This window comes from Psittacula echo (assembly GCF_963264785.1).
Source record: "Psittacula echo genome assembly, chromosome: 22".
NCBI classification, from domain to species: domain Eukaryota; kingdom Metazoa; phylum Chordata; class Aves; order Psittaciformes; family Psittacidae; genus Psittacula; species Psittacula echo.
Window position 1 is genome coordinate 6,318,057 of NC_137758.1, and position 23,191 is coordinate 6,341,247.

At 45.3% G+C, this 23,191-nt stretch overlaps 1 protein-coding gene across 3 annotated transcripts in view; it reads left to right on the forward strand.

The window, feature by feature from the left end:
• The window catches only part of ANKS1A (ankyrin repeat and sterile alpha motif domain containing 1A), a gene marked incomplete at its 5' end in the record, with an annotated part of 112,800 nt that overhangs the window by 16,895 nt on the left and 72,714 nt on the right, over positions 1 to 23,191 (forward strand). For 2 of the 3 annotated variants that reach the window (XM_080633193.1, XM_080633195.1), the window contains 7 exons: positions 11,876 to 11,956; positions 12,735 to 12,891; positions 14,797 to 14,859; positions 20,375 to 20,671; positions 21,345 to 21,420; positions 21,711 to 21,812; positions 23,088 to 23,183. In XM_080633193.1, the coding sequence (XP_080489319.1) occupies positions 11,876 to 11,956; positions 12,735 to 12,891; positions 14,797 to 14,859; positions 20,375 to 20,671; positions 21,345 to 21,420; positions 21,711 to 21,812; positions 23,088 to 23,183 (872 nt within the window). The remainder of the gene's footprint in view (positions 1 to 11,875; positions 11,957 to 12,734; positions 12,892 to 14,796; positions 14,860 to 20,374; positions 20,672 to 21,344; positions 21,421 to 21,710; positions 21,813 to 23,087; positions 23,184 to 23,191) is intronic. The other variant, XM_080633194.1, reaches the window with a different exon arrangement.

The window sequence follows — 23,191 nt, forward strand, 5'->3', positions numbered from 1 at the left end:
GGGGAGGGAAGATCCACTGTTGCTAGCTGCAGCTTGGTGGGGTTTTGATTAGGAAGTTGTGGTTGCCCAGGCAGCTTGCTGGAAGCTCTGGATGGAGGGAAGGCGACGGGAAGGTCTTGTACCTTTCTGAGGAACTGTGCTTCAGCACAGCCCAGCTAGATGTGTCCTGCTGATTGTCTCTGCATCTAATTATTTATTTACCTGTTAATACTGCATTTTCTTCCACTTAATTGCATCTTCTCCATTACTGTGGCAACAGCAGAGCTCAGCTTCAAATGAAGAGTGAGGAACGCTTACGGTAGCAGGGCTGCTGGTTCCAGTTTGCAATTCCAAGAAATTGTCAGTTCTAGGCTCTTGTATCTGACCTTCATAATGCTGCTCAGTTTGAGTTTCTGCAGGAATGTTCTGCTTGCTTTTTGCTCCTGTTCCTCAAAATCCCATCGAGTCAGATGCAAAGGAAGAACGCACCACAAGCCTGGTATTTAGTAAACCCACTTAAGAGCTCTGTGGGCATTTTGCGAGCAAATCTCTATACTTTCTTAGAGCTCAGTTTCCTGACCAAGGCAGCTTTTTCGACTTCAGGGCTTCATATAAAACCCCCACATCTGTATGTTGCATGCTCAGGGTTTGCTCCCTGCTACACACAGGCACTTTGGTTTGAGAATACTGTTATTAAGGTAGCAGTAGAGACTGTGTCCTCCTTTCAGTTATGTGTGTTAGAAGCTAAATTCAAACTCTCTTTTTAGATGACTCCAGTAGGCATTTTCCTTCTCTTTCCTTCTGAAATCTCATCTCTTCTGAGTTTTGCCTTCAGTTGAGCTAAGTGCCAAAGTCATCAGGCAGGGTAACATTTGTGACCTGAAAACGTGAAGAACCTGTGGCTGATGCCTTTTTGATGTTACCTTCCTGTTATCCCTTCTCTTCCCCGGGGAACAGGCTGCCCTTGGACATGCATGGAGAAATGGGGTGCTCCTGACACTGTACACATCAGAAACCAGAGCTCCTGGCTGCTCTCCCATGGAGGACACTGACTGGCTTTCCCTGCCTTGATGACTGAAGCTTTTTGCACTTCTTTTAGAACAGCTTTGTTCAGATCTGGCCCCTGTAGTCAATGCCAGCATGTAGAGCCTGTGTTGTATGTGAACTCTGCTCCGTTGCATGTAATCAGCTGGAAATGCTCCCGTAATGGGAGCAGATTGCAGAGTTGAGTGTCTGTAATGCTTTTAAGAATAAAGGGCGGCATATGCACTCAAGCCAGACCTGTTTTTTTCCTCTCCTGCAGCTATTTATTATGCCTCCTGCTTGGAGGGATTCTTTGATGTAACATAACACACACGCCTGACCCTTCCTTTCTGCCTCTCGTTTCATAATGCAGGTGACGGAGCCCACTGTCACCCCCCACCAGACATTAAAGAAATGCATTTGCACTGCCAGGAGCTATCTGTGAGGCTAGGGCTGCCCTCTTCCTAGTGGGGAATTTTAGCTTGGATGGGTGCTTTTCTATTAGCAGTGCCAACTGCGTCTTGTTCCTTTATAGCGTGAGCCTGCAAGCCCAGAGGTTAAATGTGTGGTTGTCATAGTTCTTGTGCCAACCTGAAACAACCTCCTGAAATGAGGAGTGGGAGCTGGTAGGCTGGTTCTGAGAGAGAGAAATGAGCTTATCTTTTGCCTGTTATGGGTCCTGATCTGGTCCTTCATGGGGTTGCTATCACTTTGAAAACTCATGCAGGTTTCCTGCTGCCTGCTCTTCACTACTCACTGTATCTGAAGAGCCAGTGGTCCTTCTCTGTTCATAAAGAGAAGGAACAGTTTGGCCATTAGAGGATCAGTTGCTGCTTGGTGTTGCTCCACTGGTTGAAATGCTGGCTTTTTCACAGGATGCTGCTAACCTTACACTGGCTGAAGTGTGCGTGTTGGGCAATGAGGCTGGAGCTGTCAGCAATCTTTGTTCACAACTGTTGCTTCACACTGAAAATGAGCTGGCAAAGTGGAAGCATTTGAGGGCTGGGAACTTGGTCTTGTACTGTGCAGAGGGCCAGGCACAGTCTGACTGCTGCTGTGTGACAGAAAGCGGACTGAAGCTGAGCATTTTCACCCAAATCCCTTGTCAGTAGCTCTGCCTTCACTCCTGGGTATCTTGAGAGCAAGTCTCTGATAGCCTGAGCTCCAGCAGCTCTGGAACTGGGTTGTGGTGCTGTGCAATGTCAGCTGGGTTGTTTCACATGTCCTGCCCTTATTAAGGCCCCTGTTTCTTCCCATCCATCCCCATCATGTACTTGAACTCGTGATCCTGTGACTTTGAGGCAGTTTTACCTTGTTAGCCTGTCTTTGGCTCTAGTTTATCTGGTGGGGCGTAGGGAGGGGGTTTGGCTTTGTCCTCTCAATGTTCAGCTCAGACTCTTGTGCTGCACATGTGCAAAGTTGGTGTTGCCAAATAATTGCCAAGTGCTAAAGAATAAGCCCTGAGGCTTTCAAGACAGAATGGCCTGAAACTTCTCATTCTGGTCCTGATGTTGTGGAAGGAAGGGAAGGTGAAATGGCCAAAGGTTTGTCTTGCTGCTCAGACTTTACATGGCATCAGTGTCCCCAGTAGCTGCTTTTTCAGTTGTGCTCACCGTCAGCTTTGTCTTGCAGGTATTAACACATCCCTTCCATATGTATTTCATTTAGTGTAATAGGATTAAGTCTTTTAATGTCTGTCCTATATATTTGGTCTCACAGTTTAGCATGTTAGTAGTAGCATGGGAAGTACTACAGGAAATGTGAGCCTTAAGTGTGATGTTAGCCCTATCTGTAAATCAATAGCCCTGTAATTCCCATAGGTGGAAGCATGTGCCTTTGCCCTTCTGCATTGGAAATAGCATCTTCTGCAGCAAGTTAGATGTGACCTGGGATTTCAGTGTGGTGGTGGGCATTGAAGAGTCACTTGTTTTACTTGGAGGAAAAGAAACCCTGGAGAATTTTGGGGGGAGGGGAGAAAATGCTTTTAAGGCTCCCCTCCAAGAGGCTGGATGCTGTTAGCAAGTTGACGTGTAGGATGTGTATAGTGGTTTGGGGTGCAGATGTCAAATAGCAGCACTAACACCTTCTTGCTTGTGCCATCACTGAAGTGATCTCTGGAGAGTAAAGGGAAAAGAACCAAGTGGGGCAGTGGCCAAAATCCTGTAACAACCTCAGTGTAGATGGATGCTCCATTTGTGTTTGGAGTGGAATGTCCATGCTCCTTGAGGACTCAATGATCACCCTGACGCTGTCGTTCCTGATGGGTGCATGTGGAGGTGGTTGTTTCTGCTGTTGTGTTTGTCAAAGACATATTCTCACCATCACCCCTTCCGAACACATGGATTCTCCTCTCTTGGGAAACTTCAGCACTGCATCTCACTGTTGGGAGCTGGGTGGAGGAAGTGATGTGCTTTCTCATGTACCAAACCTACTTCTTTTGGCCAACCTTTTGAAAGGAAAGGAACCCAGGGGCTTGTCGGAGTTCAAGAAGTCACTATTAGAAGCTCACCTCAATTTTACTTTGACTGTAACATTACGGAGCTGTGCTGTGGCTTCTCCTTCCAGCCATGCTTTCCTACCAGAGAACCAGCTGAGGTGGGAGATTTGCTCTCCTGCTCTCCTTGGCTTCTGTAACTAACCGTGAATTCTCATGTCTGATGTGATGAGGGAATTTTGGTCTCACTCTTACTTAACTGTCTCTCTTCAAAACTGGGGTGCCAGGAAAGTTTCGGTGCTGGTTTTCGTTAGAAGTTGCAGATGTGTAGTTAAGATGCTTGAAGCTGTCAAATACTTCTTCACTAAGATCCTGATCTAAACTTGACCTAAAATCATTGGAACAAAGTCCACTGGGAAGTGCAAGATGATACTGCAGCTACTAGATAAGATGTATGTGCCCCCTGCCATGCAGAAGTGTTGTATGCAAACAGACCTAGACATGAGAATTAAAGGGAGTTTTGTGGATACAGCTGTTGAAAACACTTACTACTCCCATAAAACTTCCTTGATACACAAATGCAGCTACAAAATAAATTCTCCCTGTGAACATATCCATGAATCCGAAGTTGCTCTCAGGTGAGGACACTACCTGTTGAAGGAGAACGTTTAATGCTGCAGCATAATGCTGTCAGCAGGCTTCCACTGAGTTTAGCTGTCAGGAATTGTTAGGTATCTATGCAAAGGAATACATGCACTGGGAAACTCTTATTTTTCATGTGCGTGAAAGGAATTTTCTGGAAAGAGCTGCCTGCAATTAGAGTGGGAAAAGCACCTCCAGCAGGCACTGAATTAGCTTTGCAGTGTGTATTCTGCATGTCTTGACCTGTTTGCTCTACTTGGAAATGTGGTTGTCATTCCTTGATAGATTGAGTGCCTGACTCAGCTCTGGCTGGTGCAAGCTGTGAGGAAAGAAGGTATGTTTTGGCAGTGTGGAAGAACAGAGACAGTGAGATCTCATATCACTGCCTTGTGAATCCCTGAAAACAGCTGTGTGTAGTGCTGACACAACTGTCACCATAGCTGTGAGATGGAGACTTCAGCCGATAACTTGAGTTATCCCACATGGACAGTGTCTTCCTTGCAGAGCTGTGTCCGTGTTGCTCCTGTTGTGGTATGTTCTGTCAGGTCAGGAGTGATGCTCACCAGTCATCTGTGTCTCAGTTCAGCAGTTCAAGTGGCTGCACGTTTAATGCATGTGCCCCTTACCTTTGACTTTAACCTATGCCCTGTGTCTCAAGTATCCAGATTTCCTGGAATGATGTGTCCAAATCCTGGGAGGATCAATCTGTCTGCTCTGGCGGTTTTGTTCTTTTCATGTTTGCACAGATGTTTGTGATCCCAGTGCTCTTTCCTTATAGGTGTTGCTTTCCTGCTCTTGTGTGCTCATTGCCAGGGAAATTGCTGCTTTGCAGCCCAGAACTAACAGCATCTCAGTGGTGATTTTTCACATACCACAGGCTCTTTCCGGAAGGAGAAGTGTAAAGCAGCGTGTAACTCCATGCTCGTGCTGTAGCAGCAGGGCTGTGCTGTACTCTCCAGTGTGTTAACTCTTGTATGTGGGGTCAGTGGTCTCCTGTTTCCTCTAATTTCAGACTTAAAGCACAACAGTGAGGACATGGCTAATTCCAGCAGCAGGAAATGCGGGCAGAAACACCTCATAGCCAGCTTACAATGACGTTACTCAGCATTGCACCTTTTGCCCTGTAAATCCAGATGTGCTTTCAGTTACCGCATATCATTCAAGCTCTGTATTCATTTTGCTATCAAGATCTATCAAGGTAACTTACTGTTTGCGTGAAGGATCTCTCCAGTCTTCACCCGATAGCTTTGGCAATACATTGCTCTAACTTCCAGGCTCCTTTCAGCGCGAAAAGCTGGTTGAGAGCTTCAGCTCTTCTGAGGCCTTGTGGGCTGTATGATCTAGGGATACATCCTTGCTGACAGTTGTTCTTGCACGTGTTTTTGCCGAGTCTGGAGGCACTTGAGAAGCATATGCATTAGCTCAGATCATTCAGCTTCTTCCCTTTTATTTAAGCCTCTGAAGTTGCATTTTAGCCTTGTCAGTCAAGAAGAAAACTTTGCTCTGAATTATTGCAAAAAGAGAGAGAAAAATCAAACCCAACAACCGAACTCCAACAACAAATCAAACCAAACCAATCTGTACCTCTCGCCTTTGGCTCTTAACAGTGCTCTTCTGCATCAGGTAGAACGTAATGTCTGTGTTTGGTTGTAAAATGCTTGGCAACATCATTGTGTTTGAAGTGCTAAATATGAATGACTGTATTTTTCCAATAGCAAAATGGAGGCATCAATGTTAGAGAATTTTATATACAGTAAATCCTTCCTGCCTAGGACTGGAATGTGAAGTGAGACTTCTGCATGCATTTAAAATGCCTGCATTCCCTGCAGAGCATTGTATCATTAGCCTCCGTATTAAATGGCCACCCACATTTTCTGTAGTATGTCTGTGTTTGGTTTTGTGACTGATAATGACAGTGCCAAACTCTTCAATGTTGTGCTTTTAGAGCTGCAGGTAGAGGAAAACACTAACAAAGGCAGACAGGACTTTTGTGTGGTCAGTTCTACAATGAGCTGGAAGTGGCGGTCACAATGAAGCTCCTGTTGAGCTTACGTGCTCTATGAACTGTTCAGGCCTGAGCACAACAGACCAGGCAGATGCACAGATTGTATGTGCCATGGTTTGTTGTGTGGGAAACACTTGGGTTTGAAAGGAATGTGCTGAACAGAGAGGAAAGGAGGATATGAAAGGCATCAGAGGATGATGGTGAGGACAAGGATATAGGAAGAGGGCAGCCAAGGGGTTTGGGTGGGAGCATTCATCCCAACTGACTGCTTTTTTTTTTATATGTATAGCAAAGAAAAGTCTGGACAGAAGTTGAGTGTAGAAGCCATGTATCATCTATCACCACTTCGGCTTCCTTTGCAGCCTCTCCGCTAGCTGGAATCTAACTGGATTGCTCTCCATGCTCTTTCCTGCAGCCTGCCAAAAGGGGCTGAGAAAGTACTGCTTGGGATGTAGCCACGTTCTCCCCTGCCCCAGGAATCCTCTGCTTTAATCTGCTCCAGCCTTGCATCAGCAGTTTATTTTTGGAAAGGCTGTTGTATTATCTTGTGGTTGAGGCACACAAGGAGAGGGGTCACAGCTCCATTGTGAGCCCTACTCCATACACCAAACCCCTTCCCATCAGTGAGATGGGTGTAGTGCTCCTTTTCTCCCTCTGCAGAAGAATTTAAGCACACTTTCTAAACCTAAAGCCTTGCACAAAGCATGTGAGTTGTTTGCATTACTAGTCTATAAGCAGGAAATACCAAAAGGGGGTTGTGTTCCTTGCAGGGCTCTAACAGTTGTATGGGTATTAATAGCCGAGATGTGTGTATTGACTTGTGATGTCCTCCAGGCAGTGGACTCCAGCCTCCACTGCCCTTGTGACACTTTGTCTCTAAGGCATTGAACTAAGTCTACAAACATCTGGGACAAGTTCTCAGCTACTTTAAACTTCCTTTGTGACCCTGGGCCAAGCCACTCACGTACACTGGATTCTGGTATCTGAACCAGGGATGGCACTAGTTTTGTGCTTTGTGTCTTTAGGGTTGGGTACGTAAATACAGGGGGTAGCAACAGCCTCTGCTGTCTGCTCTGCACAGGTAAGAGTACTGGTCCCTGACGTCTTGGCGTGCTTCTGTAATCCATGCAAGTGAAACTATAAATCAGCTTTAAAGACTCATCATTTGACTTGAAAGCACTGAGTTGTTCTTTCAGTGGCTTGGCCTTTGCTCTAACCCACGGCTTCAGATGATTCTGTGAGTAAAGTTACTACAGTCAGGAAGAAATAAATGGAAAAGCAAGAGGACAAATATGGTCTTGTTTAAAGGAAATGCTGGGGTTTATCGTGACCTAAAGCAATGTGCTTTATTCAGCAGTTTTTACAAACAGGAAGCTTTATTTAAAAAGCTCCAGCACTTGCTGAATCATGGAGCAAGAGAAAGCTGAGAGGAGAATTAGCTTAAACGGAGCAGATTTTGTAATTTTGAGAGCTTTTCTTACATCGTTAATGTTCTGTCTCAGTTGCCTCAAACAGATACATCATGGACATGGTTAGAATACTGCTGTGGTGGAGCAAAAGGGAGATGAAATCCAGGTAATCATTTGAGGAGTTTGCTATCATAACAGAGACTGCTAAGGTAAAAACAACCCCCCCTTGATGGGAAAGGGTGGTAGTGGAATTGGCTCCAGCCCTTCCCTGAGCTTTATTGGAGGCTTGTATTTACAGCATTCTTCCAGGATCTGTTGTTCTGTTTAATCACAAACAGCCCCAAGATCACACTGTACATAGATAGTACTTGGCTTTGTACTCTGCTTCTTTCAGTGCTGTATTTCCATTTTATAGATGAGAAAACTGAGGTCTGGAAGTAAGGCTTTCCCCAGGGCTGCCTAGCACAGTGGGGAGTAAAGCTCTTGTGATTCCAGAGTCATCATCTATGCCCTGGCTTGCCAGGCTCGACGAGTATCACACAGTGATCTGGTGTTAGGATTTCCTGGCATTTTGTTCTGTCTTGTCTATTTTTGCTGAAGGCAAAGTTCGTAGTGCCCTGTTCTGAATTACTTCCCCTCTGCCTTGTAAAATCGGGGCAGCAGGTCTGTAAGTAGGTATTGTTAACATGAACTGATTCAGGCTTTGCCACTGCATGATCTCACAGCACCATAAATAAGTGCTCATCTCTTTCTCATTTAATTTCTCATCTGCAGACCATTGGAGATAATATATTCTAGGTGGAGATGCAGCCCCTGGCCTTGATGTGAGCATCTGTGCCTTAGCAGGAGGTTAGTGGCTTGAAGGGGAAACCCCTCTAAAGGGGATGGAGCCTGCCCAGCTGCTGCAGATGCCTCATTTCCCTGCAGGATTTCTGTGTCTCCATAAAAGCAGCTTGCTTGATTCTTAATGTAGCATTTTTATTGTTCTCTGTGTTGTGAAATGTGCTCACGCTGGGACTCTTCATCAGGGGCTGTAGTGATAGGACAGGAGGAGATGGGTTTAAACTTAAGGGAGACTCAGGTTGAATATTAGGCACAAGTTCTTCCCCGTGGGGGTGCTGAGGCGCTGGCCCAGGGTGCCCAGAGAAGCTGTGGCTGCCCCATCCCTGGCAGTGTTCAAGGCCAGGTTGGACACAGGGGCTTGGAGCAAGCTGCTCCAGTGGAAGGGGTCCCTGCCCGTGGCAGGGGTTGGAGCTGGAGGAGCTTTTTAAGGTCCTTTCCAGCCCAACCCAGTCTGGTTTGTGTTGCACACTTTTCCTACAAGAGCTCCCAAAGTGGGGCTGGATGAACAGGGCTTCACGTACCCATGAGCCTGACGTCTCAAGGTCTTGCTGCGTTGTTCCTGTTGACTTAAACCCCTCTAAATTTCCTTGTCTAGCCTGAAAAGACCTGGCAAACTCCTCACTTCCTAAAACGTCATTTTAATCCCAGAGTTCTCACCTCCTCCCTAGAGTGATCTGAGGGGGTTTTCCTCATCTTAGATTAGAGCCTAGGCTTTCTTTCCAGTAGTTCTGCCACGGTTCCTACAGAGATGTCATTCAAATCAAACGCACCAGGCACTGCAGACAGTGCTCTGAGGGAGCTGCGGTGTCTTTCAGTAGGGACATTCCAGTGTTTTTCCAACTCCTAGTTTCTGCAGACCATAGCAGAGTTATTTTCTGGTGTTTAGATCTACGTTGGGATCTTCCTAGTCTGTCACTTTAATGCTGTGCATTGCAGAAATAAAACTGGGATGGAAGCTTTGGTTTCTGTTAACTCGGGAGGCTGTGGCCTTCCTGGCAGAGCTGGGGAGGAAGAGGAGGGAAGAGACTGACATACTTCAGTGCAGCCCTCATCTAAATATAAATAGTTCTCTCTTTGGATCCCTTCAGTCTGAACTTCTGGGTCATTTGACCTTTCTTTGATAAAAGCTTGCTTTATTTGCAAGACTAAAAGGGCAGAGGGGAGAGAAGGACACAGCAGATTGTTGTGTTTTAGTTAATATCTGAAAATCCTGCCCGTTGGTTTCCGCAGTGCCCGGTGCTTGCTGTGGGACCGGCTCCATCCTGGCCTCCAACTTCTCTCCTTCTCCGAGTGCCTTGAGTGAACTTTGCTTTTACTGTAAAGCATTAACCTGAAAAATTCTCAGGAAGTTTATGGAAGCGTGTTCTTTATGGAATTGTGTTTTCCCACAGAGAGCCTCTGATGGGGACGGATACCCTGTGCTCCAGTCCCCAGCCCTGCTGCCGGAGCAAATGGCTTGGTTTATGCCCATTGCAGCACTAACTTGGGTTTTCCTTCATAACTTCAGCTGAAAGAAATACTTGTATTAAATGCTGCTGGTTTTTCATACGTGCACCCTGAAGCTTTTTGAGCTCAGCATCAAAACACAGCTCTGTTTAGGATGTCAAACCACTGAACTCTGGCTTTGGTCTCAGGTTAGCAGCCTGTGCAAGGGGATGTGCAGGTGCAGCATTTAGAACTGCTCCAGACTACACACAAGTCTTTCTGGCATGAGTTTTAACCATTAATCACCACTTTAAATCCAGCAATAAATTATTTGGGCAACCACACTGCATGAACCCACTGCCAAGAATAAACCAGAGCCTGAGAATTACTCAGATCCCCTTTATATCTCAGGACTGTTGCTGCTGGATGGGGAAGGGCTCCTCCTGGACTCAGTCTGATTGGGTTTTTGGTGCAAATCTTCTGGATGTAGTTGAAGCCATCATCCTGCAAATGATGTTAGTAGCAGTTGAAATGCACTGCATGCATGTGTTGGTTTGCTGTTTGCTTCTGAAGTGAGTGGTGGTGTATGGGAATGCTGCTGGATAAGCAGCCTGATCTGTTGGAAATTGGATTTTGTGGCTCACTTGCCTGTCTTCTTGGATAAAGTTTCCTCTCAGCTGCCTCTCCTCTAGTGGAGCTTGTGTCTGTCTCAGGACTGCAAAGCCTTTTATAATGCTCTTCTGGATCAGGAGTCACTCAGGAGGGGTTGAGACTTTCCATTTCAGAGTGTGCTCCTGAATCCCACCTGAAGCATGCTTAGTTTACTCCTGAATTTCCACTTCGTCTGCATGAGATTCTCGTTGGTTTGGTGCTTTTCCTGCTGCTTCTGCACGCTGTGGTCTAGTGTTTTTTCTGGCTGGGAGTCCTCTAGTTAATGACTGTTAGGAAACCTGGTTACTGCTGGGGCTGCCTTTGTATCCTACAATGAGTCGTAGCAGTTACATGCTGGGAAGGAAATGAAATGATCAGGAAAGGCCTAATTCATAAAGAGCAACAGTTGACTTTATTTTAAACCAATTAAATGGGGAATTAGAGAATGCTGGTGAGTTCTACCCTTAATTAAAGAAAACAGCACAGGCAAATGTACCGTATTAGCACAAGCATGATTGTCCAGGCTTATAATAAATCCTGTATAATTCCTGACAGTATTAACACGGGCCAGCATACAGGGAAGGTGGGTTGACAAAGAGGTGAATGGTTTCAATTCGCTTATAAGAACATCTTGATGTGTGTTCATGTGCCCTTTCTGCGAGAGGGTGGTAGCACTGTGAGGAGTGGCAGCAGAAGCCCAACTCCTTTAACAGCAAGCTCAAGAGCAGTGCCAGCTCCTTATACATGTGTTTCTCCACTGGTTTAAATAGAACATCTTGCAGGGGTTAGAGGGAAGATTAATCCTCTACAGGGTTAATCCTTAAATCCTCGGTGTTCAACTTCCGAACAAGGGAGGGAAGTGAACAATATCCTTGGACCTCAGAGACCACCTACTGTTTCATATCGACTGCAGCAGCTGTCAGATGGAAGTGATTTTTGGACAGTAAGAAGCCCGCATGGAATCACACTGGTGACCCAGAGCAGGCTCTGTACCCCAGAGTCTTAGACTTCCACTCCTAGTGATTCCTGCCATGGAGGGAAGAGGGTTTCCCAGACCCATCAGAGTTCTTCAGAAGGGTATGAATTAGCAGTGGGTTGATGGTTTACTGTCTCTTGTGGTTAAATTTAATAGACACATGTTCCTCTGAAGATGCTTCTTGGCAGGCACATGTATGGCTGAAAGACGGTCTAGTAGCAGAACATCCCTGATTTAAAACCAGGATGGTCTGATGAAGCACAGCGTAGTGAATTCCTGTACCAGTTGTGTGCTTTGTGCCGCTAACCCCTCTGCTTGGCTCAGTGCTCTCTGCGGTATGTACTCTGCTCTTAACCACAGCTGTCCAGCCCGTCATTTGCTTCCAGATAGCCAACTTGGTGTGAAAACTCTGCTCAAACTTGTCCTTGCCAGCTCTCCATCCGTTTGGTGTATGGCTAAGTGTTCCCTGTACGTTTTCTGTCTTGCAGCATCTGGAGAGGGCCAAATGTGAACTGCGTTGACAGTACTGGATACACTCCACTGCACCATGCTGCTTTGAATGGTCATAAGTGAGTCATCTTATAATGCCTTTGATTTAGGGGATACTATGTGCTTTACAAGCTATGGTTTCTGTGTAATTCATTCACCTAATGAATGTAATTCATTCTAATGCTGTTCCCACTAAAAATGTGGCAGTGGTGCAGCACTACACCATCTTGAGGACAAGAAGTGAAGAACATCAGTGCAGTGAAGCTGTAGAGGCATTGCCTGCTGCACAGTATGATCATACATCTCTTTCAATTGGGCAAACCACTGAAGTTTTCAACCACTCTTTTATTTATAGAAAATGTGGATAAGATATAACAACATATTAAAGGTGGCTTCTCCAGTAACAGTCCTGTGCAGTCTGTCTGGTGTCCAGTGTGGTGCTGTGCTTGCAACACTTAAAGTTTGCTTTCAAGTATATGACATTTTTAAGTAACTCCAGTCTTCAGCGTGGTAATTCTCGTGGTGTTCATTGCTGCTTAAGCTATTGGGAAGTTGAATAGCATTAAAGCCTTTGTCTTCATTGTTCTGGTGCAATCCACTTTTCACCAGTGTGGCTTGCGGATGACTGCAGTCCCTGTTCAGCTCCATTAGTATGAAGGTGACACAGATCTTCCCTGAGCTCATCTCAGCAGTCTTTCATTTTCCTTGGGCAGCATTTAATAGGAATGCTTTAAAAACACATTTCAAGAGCATCTCTGAACTACTTCTGTTCAGATTAACCTTTTGTGCAACACTTGCTGCAGAAGCTATGGAACAAGGACTGAGTATCTTACGGGCTGAAGTTTCCTTCTCTTGCAGGGACGTTGTGGAAGTTCTGCTGCGGAATGACGCGCTAACCAACGTAGCAGACTGCAAAGGCTGTTACCCTCTTCACCTGGCTGCTTGGAAAGGAGATGCCGACATAGTGAAGCTCCTCATCCACCAAGGACCTTCACATACCAAAGTGAATGAGCAGGTCTGTGTGGTTTACTCTAATATACTATCGAATTGCTTTCCTTGGATGGAGACAGACTACTTCACCTGACTCCTGGCCCTTCCCAAAGGAGTAGCAATGGTTATAAAGTCCTACTTGCTAATGGGATAAGAAAGGCACTGCCTAAAGCAATACCTCCAGTTCCGAGTTAGTGGTTGAATGAATAAGGAATATATGTTTATAAAGAGATAGAGAAGTATGAGAACCACTCAGCACCTAGGAAGTGGTCTGCTTTCGTACTGGGCTTCTGAAACTAACTTGCATTTCCTTTCAGTTGCTGGATAGCAGAGAAGGTTTCAGTTCTGTCAAAAGATACATTGGCTCCCTTCTTTGGGAACTAATCAAAGCAGCTTTGTTTAGGCTTTGTTTGGCCATGCTCTCTTAGCTACTCTTCTGGCTTGTCTCTAGCACTTGCTCCACTGAACTAATTTGTAAGTTGCAAGATAACTGTAACCCTACTTGCCCCTAGATTAGTCCCTAGCTTAATCTTAAGAAATTGTTTCGCAATCAGGCAAGCCAAACAATCTGGTGGATTGCTTCCTGTTGTCAAGGTGATGGTTTTTAGTCTGGGATGCAGAGGGATTGATTGGTATAAGACAGCTATTCTGTACAGTGGCTGCTGTGTCTGTGTTGAGGGGGCTGGCTCCATGTAACTTCCCTGTGGAAGTCAGCAGATATCTTTCAGTAGGGAACTTCTGGAAAGCTACTGCTGGAAGACCCAAATATTGCCCTTGTTGAAGAGTTTGAGATAGGGCACTGGTTTACTGAGTGAGGCCAACTGAGCAGTGTTACTGAGCCACTTATGGCTGAGGGAGCTTGGGCAGACATGCAGTAACACATCCAAATCAGATGCTTAAAGCTAACATAGCCCTTGGTTGTCCTGTCCCTGAGGCAGGAATGCCTAATGTCCCTGTGAATCAACTCCTAAACCCCTCAGGTTTTCATCCAGGAGGAGAGGAGTAAAACAGAATAAGTTTGTCTGCCTTAGTAGTACAAGGCTAAACATGTTCATAAGTTAATTCCCAAGTAGGTCAGATACTCAGGGCTCAAATTTAGCAAAATCAGTCAAAGTCCTGATGAGCAGCTGGTAACTGTGGGTTTTGCTGTTTAATTTTGATGTAAGGTATCCCTTTTCAGACACTGAGGAGCAAAGACTCCCTTTGGAGTTGAGTTTAGGAGTCCTAATACTGCTTCCAGCCACACTTCGTGGCAACCAGAGAGCCGTGCTTAAGTTTTCTTAAGTTCTGTTCCTTGGTATAAGGTGGCTAACTTGATGCATTGGGCTGCTTCAAGGCTGAACAGTTGCTTCTGAAGCATCACAAAATGAGTGATACAGTGGTAATGCTATTCACTACCATTCCTCTATTGGAATAAAAATGTCTGTGGATAGGTTTCCACTCTGGGGCTGTGGTTAATAATGTCTTCAGGCACAGCTGCAGGCATTCAGTCTGTTCAAATAGATTTGAGATGTGTAGTTAGCTGTTTGCAATCTATCTGATAAGAACTGGCTGAGGGCCCTGACTGTAAACTCTTCTGCTCTGAGTAGAACAGGTATCAGGCAAACCTTTGCAAAAGATTAAAAGCTTAGTAGTGTAATCCTTCCAGGTAATGTGTCACTAATGTCTGTTTAGTAGGAACCTTTCTAAATGAGAAAAGTCAGCTGAGTAGCCCGTGCTGCCTGTGTTTGAAGGCTTGTCAATGAAATGCAGTGGTTCAAGTTACAGGAATCAGCAGCTGGAATGGCTTCTGCTGGTAATAGCTTTGACTGGAACAAGATGCTCTGTTCTGTCATCTCCACCCCTTGGGAGTCACCCATTGCTTTGTTGCTTTATCTCACCCATTTCATTATCACATTTTTTGTTTTCTTTTTCCTCTTCCTTTTTGTAGAATGCTCTTGAGATCAAAGAACTCAAAAAGTACGGCCCTTTTGACCCATATATCAATGCCAAGGTGTGTACTTTGCTGTCAGCATTTCACTACATCATTACTCCAAGCTGCAGTCGTGTGCTTCCAGGTGCAATGTCATCCAGTTGCAGTTAATACCTGTTCACTTTGCAGCAGCTTGGGAAAAATATGACAATTTATTTACTGTGGGTTTCTTTCTTCAAAGCAGTTATAGAAACATAATTTAAGGGAAGCTTTTCCTTACTTTTCCTGGGGGCTCCTTCAGTGCTTAGCCTTGTAGGACTCACGGTGATGGTCAGTTTGCTTGATTGGGCTGGATGACTTCCAAAAGGTAATGTTATTTCCATTAAAAATGCTTTAGGTTTTGTTTCGTGTGCTAATGTTGCTGATAAATGCAAAGAGATGGATTTTTTCCTGCTTAAACATGGATGTGTTTTCTCTGTGGGCTGTTTAGAGTGGATTTTCCTGCCTTTCCTCCTACAAAATGCTGTATTTGTTGTTTGAATGGACAGTTAACTCTGGTGGTGGGGAGAAGGGAAGGCAGTAACGTTCATGCCTCCCTTCCCAAGTCCTTCATGTCCTGCTTATTGCATCAGTCTCTCTTTTTTGAATGTTAAGTCTGTTGTGTCATCTGACCCTTCAGCCCTGGTCTTCTGTTCCTGTTTTCTTGCCTATTTTGCTCCTCTTGCTTTTAGTTGTTTGTGAGCTACACGAAGGCCATGACATCAGCACTTCAACGCACTGAGGCTGAGCAGTTGAGGAAGCAGATAAGAGAGTTCCTGGTGGTGTCTTCTCAGACACCATTTTTCATTGTTCTTTATAGTGAAGCTGCGGGCCAGTGGTGGCAGAAGAGTCGCTGATTTATCATGAGGTACTTCTGCTGTAAGCCACCACCTCACGGTTGTTTCCAGGTGGTTATTTGGGATCCAGCCATCCACGGCAGATTAAACTCCCAGAGTTTAGTTAGCACTTTCACTCTGCTCTATCTGCAGTGCCTTAAAAACACATATCAAAGTTCCTTGAGCTTGCTCACCACTGGGAATTGGGTTTGGGTTTGCAGACCTGTGTTTCAGGATACTCCAGTGCATACCTCTTAAGCACAAATATATCTGCGTACACATCAGTGATTTCTACAAAAATCCAGATGGGAATTTTTTCAACAATGGATGTCTTCTGTGGAAGCATCACAGCTGAGCAGTTCAGTTGCCTCAGAGGAACTTTCTGAATCACTGTCAGTAACAGAGTAAAATCTTCCGCACTCCAGCATTAAAACGTGGACTGAATGAAGTGCACAGTGCGCTCACTTTCTGGTGGAGTTCTTACTGTGTATTCTAATTGGGGCTTTCTATTTTTGAAAAGTGCCTTATTTTAAACTTCCAGTTCACTTTCAGAGGTGGCTGTGGTGCTTTTGAGAGGAAGGCAACATGGTTTTGAGATCTGTGCCTTGGTTTTAAGGATAGAGATGATTTATACACAATCTGTTAGGTTCATCACAAGTTCTGACCAGCTTTCCACCAGATTCTCCCCAGGGTTGATGAACAGCATGTGGAATCTTATCTGTCCTGCAAACGTTGATGTTTTCTTGATAGCCTGGCTGCAGGTGGGAGAACCACAAAAAGTCCAGGTGTAAAGTGTAAAATTCCTTAGTTGGTGCTTTCAGCTTCTCTGCTCTGCTGCAGAATGGGATATCATGCAGGAACAATTGAGAGATGTTTCATCTTTCCAAACATTTTGGGCTATTTAGGAGAGGGAGGAAGCACTTATATAAGGCTGGACTACAATCTAATACCCTGTTGAGGAAGAGATAAGAAAGCCAGAAGCTTCTTGCTTTTGTAAGTGCTAAAGCAATAGTTAAGCTTCTTTTTATGTCCCTTTTCAACATCTTAGTTCAGTAGGAGGCCCCTGCAATATGTCTGTTACAGGACTTCTGAAAAGCAAATGACAGAAGCAAAGGAGGTAGAGCAGCAGCTTTGCTTCAGTACCTCCTGCTATCTTGCATTTAGTTCTTTAATTTGTATGAAGGAACCAACCATTTGAGCACAGCCAGCATAGAAAAGGCTGTCACACAGCTCAGCTTTGTGCACTGCACAAACTACCTTTGTCTTTTGTAATTGGAAGCAGACGAATCCTGCAGATCGGGTTTAAGGTGCTGTAGAGGAGGGAGGCCTGTTCATCCTTCCTCTGCTCCTGGCAGTGCTGTGTGGGATACCCACAGAGACCACATGCTGCAAAAGGAGGGAAGGAGCTAGTACAACTCTTGTGGCCAGCTTTGTGCCTGAGGTGGTGATGTCCTTTAGGTGTTACCTCCTGGTGAAGTTTGGATTTTGCTTAACGTGTTCTCTCTTTTATGCCAGTGAGACATGGCTGTTCTGTGCTTTAGGATCAGATGTGTCACTGGGGCAACAAAGTAGGTTTTTAATAGGGCAAGGCTCTGTTAGATGTGTATACACTGACAAAAGACCCCCACAGGGATCTTAGAAATAGCTTGGATGGGACTGAAGAGTCCTATGGCCTCTTTCCCCAACCCTGAGGCCAGATCAGATCTATGTAAACCACTGCTGACCAGTGTTTGTGTAGCAGCTTCTCAAAAGCCTTGGAGAGGGACAGCTCTATAGTCTCCCTTGGCAGTTTATTGAACCATTCAAATCTCTGTAGGTTAGAAAGGTAGAAACCTTTCCCTTATTGAAACCCAGTCACCCCTGCGTCAGTTTAACCTCTCTTAGGGTGTGTTAGGAACAGCAGTGCAGACTGATACACTTTAAGCGGTTATAGATTCTCCATATTAGCATCTGATGAGGAGTATAAGGCCTATGGTATGTAGTATTCAGTTACCAGGGCTTGAAAAATTTGACGGAGCCCATGTGAAAGCAGAGGCATTCCTTTTTGTATTCCCATTTTGTGGTCTGTAGGAAGGCATCTTATGAGCCTGGCTTCTTGCTCCCAGCTGTGAACTAGGGGTGAGATGTGAGGGTTCCCACATGAATGCAGCCCCTGGGCCCTCTTGAGTGCTCTGTTTTTCTAAGAAGGTTTGAAATTTGAAGCCATTTGCCTGGTGGCTGCTGGAAAGGAATTTTCCTTTTCCATCTCCAATAAATATGTATGTCTGAGAGCTCACGCGTATTGTTCAGGCTCCACTCTGGTTTGTGCTTGCGGAGGTGATGTGAAGGGAGGCAGACTCCCCTGCCTGAGCATCTCTAGTATTTGTGGCTGCTCAAAACTCTCCCAGAGTGGAGGCAATAAGGACTTAGGCAGTAGCAGGGGTTTCCAGTCACAGTCTGTGGTGGTAGGGAGGGACCTGCTGGAATGATTCAGGGGATTTTACCAGCTGGGGATCTCTGCTGCAGGAGGAAGGTCTGGGGATCTCACCCTGAGCATCATAGCCCTGGTCTGCTTAGGGAAAATCAGACTAAATTGCAATGAAGATGGGGGAAGCCTCCAACCCTTATGTTATTAAAGGATGATGTGTTCCATTCCTGAGCCACCAGGCAGGTGTGTGGAGTTGCTGTGTGCTTTAAAGCACCCCTGAGGGATACGGTCTCTGTGCCACGGAGGGATGAGAGGGGAAATCCCTGGTGGCCAGGGCTATGTGGCATAGGCAGTGCATGTCCCCCACGACTCTCTGCAGACATCCACTGCTCCAGAGGGACCGGGGTTATCTCCTCCTCCTGGAGGAATTGGCATTGAGCCTCCTTTATGCTATGGGGCAGGCTGAGTTCCTTGGTCTTGTGCTGTGGGTTCACTGATACCCAGGTTCCCTTCCCTGTCAGTTAATACGTGATTTACCAACCTTAAATGCCTTGAGAGCAACAGCTTAAACTGATTGATAGGTGTGATCTCTGTAGTTGTCTATTCTCTCCCCTTCTCACTCCATATGTATATTTTATGTGCAGACTTCTTTATTCTACAGTAACTTCTGTCCACTTATGTGTGCCTTCCTTCATCATGGCTGCCTCTGCCACTCCAAGTATAGAGTCTGTTGTTTGACTTTGACCTTCTGTGCTAACAGTGATGCTGTGCTCTTTCCTTGCCTTCCTAAATATCTCACTCCTGCATGTGGCTGATGCTGCTTCCTGCCTCCTTAGGCTTTGCTTTTACACAAGCTGCAGCTGCACAGAGCCTCTCCAGAGCTCCTCACTTCCCTTCTGCTTCTCATGTGGCTGAAAAATGATGCACATACCAGATCCAAACAAGTGGGGGTTTGCATGCATGACTCCTGTAATCTTTAGAATGACTTACCACAGTAATAAGATTAAAGTACCTGTACAACAGAGTAAGTTCTGCAGTGTGTGGTTGTGAAGTGGTGCAAAATACTGACTGTTCCTACAAGCTCGTATCCAAGACAGTGCATGTGAAAGCCAAAAGGAAGGTACTTGTGATCAGATTTGGTCTCTAAAGTAGTACCTATAACTCTTTCAAGACAGGTCTGTTCTCTGGTTTTGTTTTTGAGTTTCAATAGGAATTATTCTTCCTATATAGGAACTAAAATGACAAATTCAGCTGTGATTCTTTCAGCTAAAGTTGAAGTGGGCAACAGTTTGTACTATTGGGTTTTGGGGGTCAAATTGTTAGACAAATATTTGTTTCTAGAGCCCTAAACCAAAATCCCTTTGTGTATAATGATTCTGTAACACACAGCAATAAAACTAGAAGCTTGAGGTGAACTCAAGAAAAGGCTTTCTTCAACCTAGCAACGTTCTGATTTTGCACCTGCAGGTGCAGTGTGTTGGGTTGCTTGTCTTTCAATGCTTTGCATTGCTGATTTTTACCCTGCCGAATGCTGCATGCATTGGTTGGATCTGGCTTTCACTGTGGAGGTGTCCTCCTGTTGCTTGGACATCTCTTCCCTCAGCTGAACTGAGACCTTGGCTTCTTGGTGGAATGATCTGATTGCACTGCTTTGATTCACAAACTGCATGTAACTTAATGCACCCTTTCTTGTGAGCTTTGGAATTGCAAAGGTGGAATGACTGTTATAATCAGGATAAGTAGGATTTGAAACAATTGAAGTTTAAATCTAAAATGATGACAGTTAAGCTACAGCAGATAGATCTCATGCTGCAGTTTGCCTACCATACATTGCAGCCTTCTATTTTTGTGGCACCTCCAGGTGTGGGATGCTGCCAACAAATAACAGACTGCCTTTCCCAAGTGCTAGCAGGATTAATGGGAATCCAGATCCAGCTCAACAATCCCTTCCTTTAGCCTTAGCATGGTCCCTTGATTTTGACCTCAGTGCTTTGAAAGCAGGCTATTACACATATAGCACCTATTTCCCATAGAGCTGATTTATGATATCTGGGTAAAGCTTACTGTTCTGGATGGTTTTGAAGCTTTCACTGGGTGGTTGGTTGATGAGTTCATGAGGGGATGTCTGTGCCTGGTAAATGGCTACTGAGATGGTGAAAAGCTCCCTCCAGGCTGTTTTCAGACTGGGCTCCCTGCTTCCTGACTGCCTTTTTGGTCCTGTTTTTGCATTTAAACTTCAATGGTTTGAGTGAGGCATGAGGCAGCTCCGTAATGCCCTGTTCTGATGCACTGGCATTTGTGACCCCCCCCCCAGAACAACGACAACGAGACGGCACTGCACTGTGCTGCACAGTATGGCCACACAGAGGTGGTGAAGGTCCTTCTGGAGGAGCTGACGGACCCCACCATGCGCAATAACAAGTTTGAGACTCCTCTGGACCTGGCTGCACTCTACGGGAGGCTGGAAGTTGTGAAGATGCTCTTGAACGCTCACCCCAATCTCTTAAGCTGCAACACTAAGAAACACACTCCTCTGCACCTGGCAGCTAGGAATGGTCACAAAACTGTAGTCCATGTCCTCCTGGATGCTGGCATGGATAGCAACTATCAGGTATCTGGTGTGGCTGTGTGTGGAGGGCTGCTCTGAAAGCTAGGGGATGGAGAATCCCTGTGGTTACCATACAGAGAGCTCCACCCAACCCTCTTCCCAGAGGGACCCTTTATGAAAGATAAGCAGTAGCTTTGTTTGTTTGCCTCTGGGCTGTTTGTTCAGCTCTTAGTTGCTCTGAGAAGCTGCTCAGAGGGGTTCTGGTGCTGTGCATGCTTCTTGCCTGCTTGGTAGTTGGATAAAGAGCCCCAGACACACGGCAAGAGAGAAGAAAAGCTGAAGCTGTTCTGTCCTGCAGTACCGTGAGCTCTTGATAGTGATGGAGGCAAACTGTGTCTCTTCCTATCAAGCCATTTGTGAATATGCTGGTTTTGCAGTTCTAGCTTGTATGGGGTGGTCTTGTCTTTCTTTTCCAGGACATGACCTCTCCCTAAGCTGTACAAAGTCCTTTCTTGGTCTCTATCTTGGGCCTGCATGTCTCTGAAGAGACCATCCCCATTTTCCATTCCGAATTCTCAGCACTGTAATAAGGTTGATAGCCTTTCCTCAGGTGTAGATGTTGTTGCCCATGCTTTGTATATGATGGCATATATTTATCGCTTCTGTAACCTTCTAAAACATGCCTCCATCCCCATTCCCAGTCTGGCTTCATGCTATTTTTCCATTTAATTTGCAGACTGAAAAAGGCAGTGCTTTGCACGAAGCTGCTTTGTTTGGCAAGACAGATGTGGTACAAATATTGCTGGCTGCAGGTGAGAGACTGATCCCCTTTTGAAGCAATAACGTGGTGATGCCTTCACCCAGAACTTGAGGAAACCCCATTATAGTGGCAGCATGTTTCTCCAACCAGCTACCAGAGTTCCTTGGAGAGGGCTATAGAAGTTCTCTCTCAGTGTTTGGCTTCAGGTCTGCCTCTCTAGAGCATTTTTTAGCTCACCCAGTGATGATCACAAATGTAAGATCTGACTTAACAGGAAGACATGATTTTGCGCATAGTTAGAAGATATTCTTGCTTTTGCCTTCTCTACACCTCTTGCCATAGGTATTGATGTGAACATAAAGGATAACAGAGGCCTGACAGCTCTGGATATTGTGAGGGAGCTTCCCTCTCAGAAAAGCCAACACATAGCAGCTCTTATTGAAGGTAAGTGATGTAGCTCTGTGCGTGGGGAGCAGTTTGGGGTGCTGACTGTGCTAGTGCACATACAGGATTTTGTTCTGTAGTCCTGGAAGATGCTGGAAGCAAAGCAGCTTCAGGTCGGGTCACTCAATGAGAATCTTACAGGTGTAGGAACAAATGATGCTTCAATGCTCAGGTGAATTGTCTCCAGACCAAACACTTGCAGGGGGATGTTTGGGTGGGCTTTAGGGGGATTGGCTCCTTTGCTGAAGGAGTGTGACATAACTTTTACAGTTCCAATGGCTTAATTGAGGTTTGTTTAACTCACTTTAGAAGTCAATAAAAATTAAAGAGAGCCTAAATCTGCTTGCAGAAAGTGCAGTAAATAGCTTTAGAAATGGTTTTAGATTAGCTGTCCCTTCATGTGGCAAATAGTTGTCCGCAGATCTTAAATTGTACTCCTCACTTCATTCTGAAGCTTGGGCATGGATTTTTCACAGATGAGATTTACAGAAAAGGGCTTGATTACTTGGGGCTTATTAAGGAGCTTGGCCCATTGTGTCTGTCCAAGTTAAGGAACAGAATGTGGCACTTTAGCTAAATTCATACCTTGTAATTATGCTGTCTCAATTTCCTCTCAGCTGTGGGAAGAGAGATCAGAAGTGTATGCAACTGGTGTGCATTATTCATGCTTTGCATTTGAGAGCTTTACAGGTTCAAAGCACTTTGCAGACTTTTAATTAAGCTTTGCCTGTGAGGCTGGTGGGTATTATCTCTGTCCTGAAATAGTGGACAAAAAATGGGCTTTATAAGTGAAGTTCTTGAAGGTAAATGCTGTTTGTTTGCTCCTGTGAGCTGGCTGTGTGAGGTGTTGCTGGCTGACTGTGCATGTAAGTTTAATGTTTCTGCCTTTGCCTGTGATTTGGATCACAGCTAGAGTTGGTTTCTCTCTCATGACTCCAGAAAACCGTACTACATCTCTCTTTAGTTCTGTAGCTTGTGTCTAGGACATGAAGTAATCTGCTCCTGATGTTGTGTCTATGCAGGAGCTTTGCAGCTTTCTGATTAAAGACTCCTGCAAAAGTTCAAAGACCCATTCTTAATCTTGTGTGTGTGATTAAAGAGGTCTCCTGCTTCTGTTTTGGGATCTGAGCTGCAAGTTTTAATAATGGGTTATTTTTTTGAGAGTTCTTAAGCTGACAATTGGCCTTCTATCCACAAGGGAGGAAGTAGCATATGCTGAAATGGATGTAAAACTAGACTGACACAAACTGACCCTGTCATCCCACCTCACTGCAGATTACACCATCGGGAAGAAAAGTGCCAAAGCTGCAGAGAAGACTGCTCAAGCACCACTTGTTCCGCCCACTGATCCTGTGGGCCGGGTATCTCAGGGTAGGCTT